Source organism: Wasmannia auropunctata, unplaced genomic scaffold, assembly GCF_000956235.1.
Source record: "Wasmannia auropunctata unplaced genomic scaffold, wasmannia.A_1.0 LD335214.1, whole genome shotgun sequence".
Taxonomy (NCBI): domain Eukaryota; kingdom Metazoa; phylum Arthropoda; class Insecta; order Hymenoptera; family Formicidae; genus Wasmannia; species Wasmannia auropunctata.
The window spans coordinates 282,505-295,774 of NW_012027676.1; the positions used below are offsets into that span (position 1 = coordinate 282,505).

At 42.6% G+C, this 13,270-nt stretch overlaps 3 protein-coding genes across 5 annotated transcripts; 1 reads left to right on the top strand and 2 right to left on the bottom strand.

The window, feature by feature from the left end:
- Positions 1-151: 151 nt before the first annotated feature.
- On the bottom strand, positions 152-3,260 carry LOC105457485 (islet cell autoantigen 1). Of its 2 annotated transcripts, XM_011702172.1 has the most exons (6): positions 3,172-3,258; positions 2,288-2,553; positions 1,806-2,148; positions 1,347-1,622; positions 626-1,247; positions 152-543 (listed from the first exon to the last, which is right to left on the bottom strand). In XM_011702172.1, the coding sequence occupies exons 1-6, from the start codon at positions 3,180-3,182 to the stop codon at positions 424-426; spliced, it is 1,638 nt and encodes a 545-aa protein (XP_011700474.1). In that variant the 5' UTR covers positions 3,183-3,258; the 3' UTR covers positions 152-423. The 2 variants fall into 2 exon arrangements, with proteins under 2 accessions (XP_011700474.1, XP_011700476.1); XM_011702174.1 differs by lacking the exon at positions 2,288-2,553 and having other exon boundaries at positions 3,172-3,260.
- Positions 3,261-4,951: 1,691 nt separating this feature from the next.
- Positions 4,952-9,419, top strand: LOC105457489 (heat shock 70 kDa protein cognate 4). 2 transcript variants are annotated; one of them, XM_011702179.1, is made up of 4 exons: positions 4,952-5,098; positions 5,768-6,026; positions 7,347-8,591; positions 8,715-9,419. In XM_011702179.1, exons 2-4 carry the CDS (start codon positions 5,822-5,824, stop codon positions 9,194-9,196), a joined length of 1,932 nt encoding a protein of 643 aa, XP_011700481.1. In that variant the 5' UTR covers positions 4,952-5,098; positions 5,768-5,821; the 3' UTR covers positions 9,197-9,419. The 2 variants fall into 2 exon arrangements, with proteins under 2 accessions (XP_011700481.1, XP_011700482.1); XM_011702180.1 differs by lacking the exons at positions 4,952-5,098; positions 5,768-6,026 and adding an exon at positions 7,089-7,100.
- Positions 9,420-9,460: 41 nt separating this feature from the next.
- On the bottom strand, positions 9,461-11,311 carry LOC105457488. Its single transcript, XM_011702177.1, has 3 exons — positions 10,614-11,311; positions 9,690-10,231; positions 9,461-9,575 (listed from the first exon to the last, which is right to left on the bottom strand). Exons 1-3 carry the CDS (start codon positions 11,302-11,304, stop codon positions 9,486-9,488), a joined length of 1,323 nt encoding a protein of 440 aa, XP_011700479.1. The 5' UTR covers positions 11,305-11,311; the 3' UTR covers positions 9,461-9,485.
- Positions 11,312-13,270: the final 1,959 nt, after the last annotated feature.

Sequence of the window (13,270 nt, forward strand, 5' to 3'; positions counted from 1 at the left end):
CTTTAGATATTATCCGTCGGAAATACAAAGAATTTCATAATAAATTTATATTGAAGATCTTGTAATATATATATATAGATATATATATTTGAAAGAAAAATATAACTAGCGCATTATGTTTTAATAAACATTACATTTTATATCTTTGGTATCTGTTTTTAGCTTATATGAAAAATTATGTAATTCAAACGATTTTTTTGATTCTTATGACGATTCCATTAAAAATAAATCTGGAATGTTAGATTTTAAAAGTTTACAAACTGGGTAATCACTGATTACAAACGTATATGACATGAAAATACTGTGAGCTACGCGCTCACCGTATCGCTCATTGGATGACAAACGATAGCTCGATCGATAGGTTCTCCTTATTGTTACAAATGTCAAGTGACAGGGGCGATACTATTGAAAATGCATTATGAATTAAGCAGAAGCATTACTATCACCGGAAAGATTCTCCATTGGATTGTTAGCCAATGGGTCCAATTCTGCGAATAAATCCAACCACGAGTTACCTTTCTGCTTTCCAGTCTTATTCTTTTTCTATCAAAAAAAAAAAATTATTGCGATATATTAATCGTGCGGCACATTACTTATTATTGAAACGCGGTTCGCGAGTACTCACTTTGTCGTCCGTGTTGCCAGCTGTACTCTTCTGTCCCATACCGAGCGCCGCATCTCCCAGACTCTGTTTCAGAATGTTCGGCGGCAGAAAAGTATCGTGCGATATGCCCTCCCAGTCATTGTTTGTGCACTGTTGCTTGTCGTTCAGGATTTCGTCGAGAAGCGCCGCGCTTTCGGAGGCCAATAAATTTAACGATTGTTGCTGTTGCGGCTCCGACGGCAGGGTGGACAAATCAGCCAAATTAAAATCGGTACTGCACTCCTCGAATATATCCAATACCGATTTCTGTTCCTCGGAGCTCTTGTCGAATACGATGTGATTAGTTTTCTCGGTTTTACTGGCCGATTGTTTAGTACTATTGGACGTATCTTTCTCGAGGATGAGGCTTCCGAAAAATTCCTCGAGACTTTTGTCGTTCTCTGTGTCGTTGGTACTGTGCACGATTCCGTTTCTCGAGGAATCTGTGCTCGTGTCCAAATGTATCAGCGTGTCTTTCGGCTCGGTCTCAATGTCCAAGAGCTTCTCATCTTTCTTACTTTTCTCCGACGTGCCTTCCGAATTTGAGGTAGCCTCTTGCGCCTCCTCAATGTCGTCATGATAGTCCATGTCGAAAAAGTGTAATCTGCAAAAATTGGCGTCAATTGAAAATTTGCAATCCGCAAAAATTAGTAGTCAATTGACGAAAATGACGACACGATTTATCCTCATTTTTGTAACTCACTTATCCTTGTCCTCTAAATCGTCGTCACCACCAGTTTCCTGCGCCAATTTACTGGAGGTTTCAGCCAGCTCACGCACAACCGTGAAGTCGTAGCGTTGATAGCCTTTGAAGCTGTTGGCTATTGTGGAGTACGCTTGTGCAGACTTCTTGGTGAAATTCAAGAGTGTGGTTTGGTACAAAACTAAGGCATGACTGAACATGTTACATCTTGCCGCCGCTAGCAAATCAACCTTTTGAAGACAGTCAAGAGCCAGATTGTCAAAAACTATTTTGCCCCTAAATTAATAACAGATACATAAGAAATTTCTCGTAATATTGTATGAATACGTAATTAAATCCAATTTATAAAAACGAGAACAAAAGTTTAAGTTAAGTTATTTAAACAAAAGATAATAATTTAAACAGAAAGAGACTGATCGAATTTGTGATTGAATTTTATATCCAAGATATAGAACTTACTGCTTGACACGCGCTTGAACTTTTTTATATTTTTCCAGTTGTTTGGACGTATCTGGATCTAAATCGTGAGAAATATTTTTCATCCATGACAGAGCAGCTCGGTACTCCGTACGGGCCTTTTCCATCGCTTGCACATTCTGTAATGTGTCTTCGATAGCTCTTTGCCTAAATGTTTCCACCTCTTGATACAATCGGCCCAGGGGAGCTCTCAATGCGAGCCTCTGCTGACCGGAGTAAGATAGGGATTTGCCAACCGCTGACATCATCTTGCCGGCGCGAGTTTTGTCTTGCTTCCCGGCATCTTTCAAGAAACGTCCCATTCCATTTTCCTCCTGGGCTAAATCTAAACAGTTTAAATTAAATCCGTTATCGCAAAATCTTGACGCAGTCAAATTTCATCTCAAAGAGAAAAATATCGCAACAAATATTATCTACGACAATCAGTACAATTATTTCATATTAGAAATTGTGTTAGAACGCACTGCATAATCTTTCTTGGTATTTATCAATAACCCTTTGTAAGTAGGAACAGGAATCTTGGATACTGCGGAACAATTCTAGCTTAGCGTCCAGCTCAGCATCCGAAGCGACTATACACTCGTCCTCCTTCTTCCCTAATTTCTGGGACAGAGCCTGCTTTCTCACCCAGAATTGGTATTGCATCTTTGTGATGGCGGAATCGTCATGCATAGACTTTTGAACCCAGCAATCAAAGGCATTCCCCGATACGCCCGGTGCACCTCTGTTACTGCATGCATGGTACAAAGAAGATTTATAAGTTTCTCGTTAAACGTGACACGGCGTGATTAAGTATAAGAGAGTTATACATGCAGAGACAAAAACAAAAGAATAAAATAGTACTCTCGCTGTTAATAAAAAAAAGTACGTCGAACAATCGTTAGAACAGATGCCCGATTTTACTGCTGTTAGATCATTAGTTATTCATAAAATTCTACTGATAATGCAAATACGTATTTCCTTCTCCCGACCGACAGGATAGAGAGACAGAGAGAGAAAACAATTTGCAAACTTGACAGATAATTTATCAGTCACACACAGGAAGGGAAAAGGAAACGGACTGTCCTTCTTTGACACAACGCGAGGAAGGCGGACCTAGGGAGGCTCGCGGAGTAATTAAATAATCAATTACACGCGGTATCTATTAATAAATGCGAGGAGATGCAAACTACCATATTGATTCAGTATAGCTGGCTTGGACTGGGAGCCGCGGTCGCGCGCCGTGTTCTCGACTCGAGTTCCGCCCTCGTCGTCGGCGCGGTCGACGGCTCGAGTCACGGACGACGACGGAATTCGGACCGTTCGGACGAGGCTGAGGAAAGGAACGGACGGGGGAGGAGATACTTACTAAGCATTCATAACGGAAGACCCGCTGGTACACACGCCACGGTGCGCGCGCGCGCGCGCGCGTGTGGGTTACACGTTAATGTTTACAAGCGCGGAGAGCGTATAGTAGAGAGAACTCGAGGAGACGGCCGACGTACACGACGTTTGTGCACGACCGCGTAATCACATAGTGCACGCGCGTATCCGTTCCACGCGCGCGATTGCATTCGCAGCGCGCCGCGTTCGGGGCGAGTCGGGGAACGGCGAAAATCGGGGGGTACGTTCTCCTACATGACAGCTCGGAGCAAGCCACCGCCACGGAGGGAGGCTAGCCCGACGTCGCGTCCGGCCGAGCGATCATCAGTCCACCAATGGACGGCGGAACGCTCGCGATTGGCTCGGCCGACGTTGCGATAAGAAAGAGGATAAATTTAATTGATCGTTATTATCAGTTATTATCGCGCGAAACTGACTCGACTGATCTGCGGCGAGCGATATCTCGTGAATATCTCATTTCAGGCGGTTCTATATACATATATATTGTTGCCTGCAGCAGAATTTCCAACTGCGTTAAATCAGTGTCCTCTGTTTTGATCTCTCTTTTCGTGTTGAGCAACGGAAAATTAATAATTCTCTATGCGTGTTAATGAAATATCGTCGCTGTTGCTCGACAAGTTGTAATTATGTTGATTAAAATAATTATCTAAATCTATATTATCCTTTAGACGCCAAAAGTCCAGTGTATAGTTTTCTAACTATCCGACTTGAGAGAAACTATAGCAAATCGCTCCTGTCGATAAAGAGTTGAAAGTATGCATCGACATCCAGTTTGCGACTACTTTGTTCAGATGGCATTGTAGATTTTTAAGTGTATTTTCGTAAGAAAGTTATTTTTATACCGCGCATTCAAAGCTGAAATTAGAATCGCTTGGAATATATTACGACGATCTTTAAATACTTAATACATTGTACTACATACGACATTTCCTTGCCAAATGTTTCCCGCCCGAGTTGAACCGCGTTAAAGAGAAATAAAAGTAAGTACTTGAAATAAAAATTATAAGAATTGCGAATTAATAAAAAATTAAAAATTAAAAATTAAAAATTCTAATTATTAAAATTGTCTGTTTTACACATAGCATTTAGTTCTATTCCTCATCGAGAGTCTAATCAAAAATCAATGTCAAAATCGAAGCTTATAACGAAAAATTTTATTCAAAATGATTCAACAAATTTCGCGTCTTCCGAATTTAATATATGCCCGAGGATGCGTTCCGTTTCGTGCGCGTAATGTATTAAATTGTTGTACACTAAATATATGTTAAACGAATACAAAAGAAACATATAATCATAATCCATGAAACGAAACGCATCTCGAGATTATTGCTGCTCCACGCAAACACGCTCGTCCTCGCGGTTGGAACGATCGCGCGCTTTCTAGAAAGTACGCGAACAATTATTCGCGTACGAAAACAATAAGTTACTTTTCGCAAATAAAACAAAGCTTTTATTTCATCGATGCGCCATCAGTTGCGAAACGAAACGCGATTCGCGCTGAGCTAATAATAGCTCTGTGAATCTTCTAAGCACATGCGACACTCTTCCAGCACCTTCGCCTACGTTCTCTCTTTTTCTCTCCGTCTCTCTCCCTCCCGCGCGCCGTGCACGCGCGTGCTCCTTGTCTCTCCCAGCGTCGCGTCGATGGAAACGTCTCGAGCGTTCTCGAGGACTCTCGAAATCGCGCCGTGATTGGTCATCCGCAGAAGCTTCTCGAAGCGGGCGATTCGGTGTATTAAAAGCGCGGCGCGCGGCCGGCGCGCCATCAGTTTCGCAACGAACGCGACAGAGTGCACGACTCACGAGTGCAACAAGTGACGCCGAGTGCCGCGAAGTGTTGTCCACTTGCGAATCATATCGACATACCAGAGAGGCTATATTATTATTGCTAGGTGAGTGTTTAAAGTAAATTGCGATGTAATTGTATCGCGTGGATTGTTCCTCCTCGGGGAATCTGTGCGGCAACAATTCATCGGAATCGATGCAAATTTCTGGACAGCCATCTTCGTGTTATTGTTTCTGTCTCTTTTCGTCCTGAACCTTAAGACGCAAATTCGTCATTTTTCGTTACGCGAAAGTACGAGGTTGCGCGACTCGGACGTGTAATGGTAGGGAAAAAAAGGAATCGTTTCCGAATGACGATTTTTGTCGTGAAATCCGAGACGGTCGTGTAGCTTCTGGGAGAAGTGATGACAATAATCAAGTATATTTTGCAAGAGATTAAAAAATTGTCGATGTCAAGGGAGCGTTTCAAAATTGATCACTTTGCCTTCTAGTAATTTCTTTTCTGCGACGTTTCATAGTACGCCGCGCAGATACGCGTTTCCGCAATCGATATTAAATTTGAGAAGTGTAATATTATACAGGTACACAGGATGTATATTTATTGCGTCGTTATTTCGCGAGAGCTCGCGTTTCGTGACTCGCTTGGACTCTCGAGTTCGACCGACTTCGATCGCTCGCGGCTAAAGTCAATCAAGTTGTTTTCTTTTTTTTTTTTGTATATATATATATATATTTCGATGCACATGGTAATATTATATCGCGTTGTCACGTTTCAGTGATTATCGTTTCCGAGGCAGCTAAAGGAGAAGAGATCAGGAATTGCTATAACGATGTCGAAGGCACCGGCAGTTGGAATCGACCTGGGCACCACGTATTCGTGCGTGGGTGTCTTCCAGCACGGGAAGGTCGAGATCATCGCCAATGACCAGGGTAACCGGACCACGCCGAGCTACGTGGCCTTCACCGACACCGAGAGGCTGATCGGTGACGCGGCGAAGAACCAGGTCGCCATGAATCCCAGCAACACCATCTTCGGTAAGTCCCCCGAGCTTTTCCACGTTCGAGACGTCACCGCTCTTTTGCGTCGCAGGTCACCTCGAAAGGTGACCTGATAAGAATCGAATAACTTATCTGTTGCGCTCCGTGTGTCTCTATTGATTTCGACTCTCTCCGGCGTTACTTTAATATTTAACTCGTTGAATTGTGTTTCAATATTAAATTGGATTGTTATTGTCCCTCACTTACTTATTGCACAAGGATTTGTTCGTTGAATCTCTATGAATTCTTTAAAAGCGTGAAGTTTAAATTTTTGAAAAGCCTATGCTGGAAATATTCGATGCAGGGAATATTCGATTAATAGCGAGATATTTTTACAAGCAATTTTGGCAAGATGTACAATGATATCGTTAATATTTTGCGGTTTCGCGGGATTTTTTTGTGGTAAATCCCACGACGGTGAAATCCTCGTGTTGATTTTCCTTTTGTTTAAGATGATGGATTGTGTACCTGCGTCGTTTCTAAATTATTCGACTTTGGGATCGATCGAACACGAAACTTTCCGTGCTCGGAAGTTGACTTATCTCAATCGCGTTTTTCACTGCAGTTTTACTTGCAGTGACCTTGCCAGTGACGCGCATGTCTATGTGTATATAGCATTCGCTCGTAATGTACGCAATTTCCTCCTTCCTCTGACCGCCTATCCTGTACATTGTAGCCGGGCGTTCTGACGTTTATACAACGTAGTTTTATGTAATCCTAATTTGTGTGCCAGCTACCACCGTGCCGTTTGGATTTACGTTGAATCGTAAATCAAAGTGACTCACGCGACATGTTTCGTTCAATGTCAAGTGCTTATTTAATCTTTATATAACAGACGAATATATATACGAATATTAACGTATGAAATGAAAATCCTTTATATATAATTTATATTAAATATAATATTAAAATATGTATAATGAAAATAGAAAAAAAAAATTTTTTAAATTTATATATAACAGATCTATAACATTTTATACGTGTATTATGTTCTATATATGTAATATAACGGTAATTATTTTACAAATTTTTTGCAATTTGTTAATTTTCACGATTACAATAAAATTTGCGGTAAGTAAATTATTCCATGATTTTTCCTTACATGAAATTATCTTTGTACTAAAATGCTGGCAAATATTGAACATTTCTGTGTTTTTCGGCTCGGCGACAATTCAACGTTTCGCAACCATTCCTTCGTAATCCTTCACAAACCACAGGATCTCCTCTCCATTTCATCGCACTATGCTTCAAAAAATTAAAAAAAATTTTTGAAGAACTAGACAACTTATACGAATCTCTTATCATTTTTTTCTAAAGACGCAAAGCGTTTGATCGGTCGTCGTTTCGACGATGCGACGGTGCAGAGCGACATGAAGCACTGGCCGTTCACGGTGGTCAACGATGGCAGCAAACCAAAGATCAAGGTGTCTTACAAGGGCGAGATGAAGACCTTCTTCCCCGAGGAGGTGTCCTCCATGGTCCTGACAAAGATGAAGGAGACGGCGGAAGCGTACCTGGGCAAAACTATAACAAACGCCGTTATCACCGTGCCGGCTTACTTCAATGACTCTCAGAGGCAGGCGACGAAGGATGCCGGCGCTATTGCTGGCCTGAACGTTCTCAGGATAATAAACGAGCCCACGGCCGCCGCGATAGCGTACGGTCTCGACAAGAAGGCAGCGGGCGAGAAGAACGTCCTGATCTTCGACTTGGGCGGTGGTACCTTCGACGTGTCGATCCTCACGATCGAGGACGGCATCTTCGAGGTGAAGTCCACGGCCGGCGACACACATCTCGGTGGCGAGGACTTCGACAACCGAATGGTGAATCACTTCGTGCAAGAATTCAAGAGGAAATACAAGAAGGACATGAGCAGCAACAAGAGAGCCGTGAGACGTCTGAGGACCGCTTGCGAGAGGGCGAAGAGAACGTTGAGCTCGTCGACGCAGGCGAGCATCGAGATCGACTCGTTGTTCGAGGGTATCGACTTCTACACGTCGATCACCAGGGCCAGGTTCGAGGAACTCTGCGCCGATCTGTTCCGCAGCACTCTCGAACCCGTGGAGAAGGCGCTCAGGGACGCGAAGATGGACAAGGCGCAAGTTCACAGCATCGTTCTAGTCGGTGGCTCCACCAGGATACCAAAGATTCAGAAGCTACTTCAAGATTTCTTCAACGGCAAGGAATTGAACAAGTCCATCAATCCGGACGAGGCCGTTGCTTACGGCGCGGCGGTCCAGGCGGCCATTCTACACGGCGACAAGTCCGAAGAGGTCCAAGATCTGCTTCTGCTCGACGTGACTCCGTTGTCGTTGGGTATCGAGACCGCCGGCGGCGTCATGACCACGTTGATCAAGAGAAACACGACGATACCAACGAAACAGACCCAGACGTTCACCACGTACTCCGACAATCAACCGGGAGTGCTTATCCAGGTCTACGAGGGGGAGAGAGCGATGACGAAGGATAACAACATCCTCGGCAAATTCGAGCTAACGGGAATACCTCCGGCACCGAGGGGTGTTCCGCAAATCGAAGTCACCTTCGATATCGACGCCAACGGTAAGTTGTGATGCTGCAAATATTGATATCTTCAAGTCGAAGATATTGTTCAATTAATTATTGTAAACGTAATAATTTAAATGACATTTTTCGTAACTCACGTTTTTATGTTTCGTCTTGCAGGCATATTGAACGTCTCTGCGATTGAGAAATCTACGGGCAAGGAAAATAAGATCACGATAACCAACGACAAGGGTCGCTTGTCGAAGGAGGAGATAGAGAGGATGGTGAACGAAGCCGAGAAATACCGATCGGAGGACGAGCAGCAGCGGGAGAGAATCTCCGCCAAGAACGCCCTCGAGGCGTACTGCTTCAACATGAAGAGCACGATGGAGGACGAGAAAATTAAGGATAAGATCGATGCGTCCGACAAGGAGAAAGTCCTTTCCAAGTGCAACGAAGTCATCTCCTGGTTGGACGCCAATCAATTGGCGGAGAAGGATGAATTCGCCGACAAGCAGAAGGAACTGGAGGCCATTTGCAATCCCATCGTCACGAAGCTGTATCAAAGTGGCGGAGCGCCTGGTGGTTTCCCCGGTGCTGGCGGAGCAGGACCCAACCCCGGTTCCGGTGGCGCCGGACCGACTATCGAGGAAGTCGATTAAATGGCGAACTCCTGTTTTTCTGTCCAACACTAAATTTCGAGTCATTTCATTTTGTTTCATTTAACATTTTGTCACTTGTTAACTTAAGTTATACATAGTTTATTTCAGTTCACTCTTTGTAAAAACAAGTTTTTTATTTTTTGAAGATTCTACGAGCTGTGTTAATGTGATTGTATTGTATTATAAGATAAGTTATGATAACTATTTATTAAAATTATATTTATTAAAATTTAATATTAAGTTAGATAAAAAACTGACGTCTTTTATCTCTCTTACCGCAATATCTCACTTAGCATTTTCCGTTAAATTGCGCGTCCGGATTTTCGGGTCGGTAAAACTGAACGAGGATTATTAGATAAGTAGTAATCACTCCGACGAACTGAAAAATAAATTTACTTTATTTAATTGCTCCGACGAAGTTATTATTCACATTAAATGAATTCGAAACGAATTTTACATAAATTTTAATGAAACAATTAAATTGTGCACTCACACCACTAAGCAGAGCATTGTTCATTTCAAAGAAATCGCAGGCCGTAAATGCTACTCGATGCTGCTGCAGCTGAATCGAGAAATCGTTGACCTCGTTTCTAACACAGTCCCGGTCCAGGTTTTTGCGCAAGAGATTTTCCATGACGACGTAGTTCAGATTGTAACTGCTACTCCGATTAGAATTTTGCTCGCCGTCCGGGCCTTCCAATGGCGGTGGCATCTCTATGCTTGATCGATTCCTCGCAGCGTTTAGCTTCGCACCAAGATTCGCAGGCTTGTAATTCAATACAATTGCGTATATAATTCTCCCAGTCCTGTCGGATTCTTGACGCGCGAACGTGCAAATCCAGCACATCAGACCGAATTGCGCGGCGTACAAAATCCAAAGGATATTATTTATCAGTATGAACGCGTAGTTCTTCTCCACGACGCCCATGTAGATCCTGAATAGCGTAGCCACGACCATGGTGAAGCAGTTCGCCGAGCAGAGGAGGAGATGAAAGCCGTGAATGTCGTTCACCATGATGACCAGATCGCAAATACCTGCGCAACAGAGTTCGATATCGATATTAAAAATATTTTTTATTTTTTGTCATACTTGGAAGTTACTTTCTGTAAAGATAGAAATGAGACAAATCTTTCTTGGCGTAGATAGAATTTTTTTAAGTGATCGAAAGGGTGATTTATCGAGCATAAGGATGTTTTCCGACGCGTGCATTCGGTCGAAACATTTTTTATTTTGTGTCTGGCACTTAGGAGTTACTTTGTGCGAAGCTAGAAATGGGACAAATCATTAAAAAAAAATCGCTCTAGAAATGTTCCAAACTTTAATCAGTTATTTTAAATTACATCTCGAGAGCTCTACATGTGGACACTATCGGGTTAACAATGCAAAAGATAATATTGCAATTTCGCATTGACTTACCGGTGTGCAATTCTCTGATGCGTCTAATCTTGAGCGCGATCCATGGCGCGCCGAATAGCTCGTCCAACTGGCCGAGCAATTCGTTTATCGTTTGGAATCTGTGATACAGCACGTAGACGACAACGTCGAAGACGAAGCTGTTGATCAACGACTGGGCTATCGTGTAGTACAGCAGCAAATCGGACGCGAAGATGTCCTCGGGACGCGTGAAGTAGTAATACAGGGCGTGCACGATCAGGGACAAAGGGCCGCAAGCGAGCGTCGCGAGGATCGCCAGCGTCTCCACGGTTTTCACGGGCCGGTCGTTCACCGGGGTCTCCCTTCTGATCTTCTGGTCCAACTCTTTCATCCTGTCCATCAGCTCCGGCCACTTGTCGTACTGCCCGATCCCGTGATAAACGTAGTAATACGCCGACACGTAGCACATCACCTTGTTCATGTAGTACATGATCTTGAATATGTCGCTCTTGAAGACGTTGCCGAAGGTGAAGAAATCTATCGCGCCGTACGCCACGATAACGGAGCACACGGCCAGGTGGACGATACGTAGGATTACCGTGACGGCCTTGGGACACTTTCGCGGACGTGCAACGCCGACGCCCAGGAGCCAGGATGTGTACGATATCGGGCGTAAGCTGTGCTCTATCGAGGGCGAGTTGTCCTCCACTTGCACACGGATATCCTCCTCCATCTTCGCCTCGTTCCCTTCTCGCTAATCGCGAGACGCGTTTCGCAAGCGAGTATGGCTGCGAATGGATTACATTAGAGCTCCTCGCGATACAGAATATTTTGAAGAAAGAACAGCGAGTTTTTGTTTTTTTGTAGTACGAGACTGTAATGTTATGCTCCTGAATTTCACGTAGAATAAAAAGGACGATGTGTATTGCTTCTGCAACATTAATGAAGTTGAGTTTGCGTGCGGCCCTTCATAAGTGGTTTTAGCGAATTAAATGAATCTCCATGGGCGAAAAGAGAGCAACGGCGCATTATTAATGATGCACGAAGCTTTATGTAATGAAATCTTACGTTAATTTTTTGAGCCTCTCTGCTCTTCCCCAGCAACGTTTTTTTAACCGGAGAAGAAATAATCACGCATCTACATATGTGCTTATATCGAAAAACGAGCTTTATTTGGCCCAACGACTATATTACAATCTTATGGTACAGTAAACATTTAAAATCGGGATAAAACGATAACGTTGTACATCGACTTTTTGTAAATCAGGCGGCAAGTCGAGTATTGAGTATCTCGGAGAAATGCGGGCTGTGTTATGTGAGATATAAGTTCATATCTTCTCCTCCATCTCTTGCCTTATTGATAATATTATCGATCGACTGCGACCAAGCCTAATAACCAGGTGCGATCGTTGTCGAACACAATACGTATAAGATAATCTTACTTCTGTGTCACTGATGTGTATGTGTGTACATGAATTTTGCGTGTAATACATATGTATGCCTATGCAGCGTTCACGTTATGCGGCGTTTAAGAACATCCTTCAACGCTTTTTGTTCATGTTCTTTTTTTTTCATTTATTATTTACTCGGGAAAAGGCAGCGTAAATTACCCGAACACGAGAATGTTGATATACGTTTTGCTATAATAGATTTACGCCTCTCTGACGCGCGTCTCCGCGTTTTCCGTAAATCTTTATTACGAACGTGTGATCGCGCGTGTATACATGATATATAACGTCTCTTAATGATTTTTATATTATTTTACACTTTACGCGTTTTACACTTTACGCGAGTCTAGTGACCAAAGATTGCATTTGGAAGGCTCGTGATTACGATGAAATGCATTGATCGATTAATGTTAACTTACGATTAAATGCCTGCAAACGATTGTGGAATATGACGGTAAACGGCAATGGTAAAGATCTCGCAAGTTCCCTCGAGTCGCCATTCGAATTTTTAGACATCGTGAGATATTTTGGAAATTAAATTTTCTCAGCAGTTTCATCTAAAAATGCAACATGTGTTACGGAAATATGTGTGTATTTGCGTGTGTGCTCCAATTAATTTAATCAATTTTCAAGTAATAATTTCAAATAATGATTTTAAAATATAAATTTACGTATAATCGAAGTCTTCATTTGCATCAATTAAAATTTATAAAAGAGAGGTGATGGTGATTTTTTTGCAACAAATTTTTCTACTATATATATATATATATGTATTGTAATATCTACGTATAGATATTTTGCTGCATTTGTCTAAAGGTATAAAAGGTATCGCGCTGTGTATACATATTTGACGAATGAATAAGTCATCCTTTTTGGTCATGCCTAAAAACAAGTCACAGGGAGTGTTTGCATTTGGGAGGGTAAAAAAAAATTATTGATATTATACGCCGTCCCAATTAGCAAAGCGAAGTAACTGCAATAGCAGCAATGAGGCGTAATTCTCGTGGTTTTTACAATCGCATTTTGTTGTCCGGACAAGGGGGATTATGTCTCGGTTTCGGTTTACGTTAAGGATGTTGAAATATGTTTAGCTTCGACCTCCACTCGAGATTGTCCCTCCAATAGCTTTTCTACTGTGCCGTGATTTTTTTTTAATGAGAAGTTTAATACGATGCAATGATGTCGTCTGATCGAAGTCGAACGGAATAGTGCCTTAAGATCTGCTGATATGTAATCGCACTCCGATGAACA

What these genes read in the sequence shown, in the direction of transcription:
- LOC105457485 (XM_011702172.1), bottom strand. An exon ending in GTTCAAGCGCGTGTCAAGCA is followed by an intron (nt 1,623 to 1,805) that starts GTAAGTTCTATA and finishes TTATTAATTTAG; the next exon opens with GGGCAAAATAGTTTTTGACA. An exon ending in GATTTAGAGGACAAGGATAA is followed by an intron (nt 1,248 to 1,346) that starts GTGAGTTACAAA and finishes CAATTTTTGCAG; the next exon opens with ATTACACTTTTTCGACATGG.
- LOC105457489 (XM_011702179.1), top strand. Translation starts at nt 5,822, where the DNA reads ATGTCGAAGGCACCGGCAGTTGGAATCGACCTGGGCACCACGTATTCG. An exon ending in TCCCAGCAACACCATCTTCG is followed by an intron (nt 6,027 to 7,346) that starts GTAAGTCCCCCG and finishes TTTTTTCTAAAG; the next exon opens with ACGCAAAGCGTTTGATCGGT. An exon ending in CTTCGATATCGACGCCAACG is followed by an intron (nt 8,592 to 8,714) that starts GTAAGTTGTGAT and finishes TTCGTCTTGCAG; the next exon opens with GCATATTGAACGTCTCTGCG.
- LOC105457488 (XM_011702177.1), bottom strand. Translation starts at nt 11,304, where the DNA reads ATGGAGGAGGATATCCGTGTGCAAGTGGAGGACAACTCGCCCTCGATA. An exon ending in CATCAGAGAATTGCACACCG is followed by an intron (nt 10,232 to 10,613) that starts GTAAGTCAATGC and finishes TCTGTTGCGCAG; the next exon opens with GTATTTGCGATCTGGTCATC. An exon ending in ACAATGCTCTGCTTAGTGGT is followed by an intron (nt 9,576 to 9,689) that starts GTGAGTGCACAA and finishes TTTATTTTTCAG; the next exon opens with TTCGTCGGAGTGATTACTAC.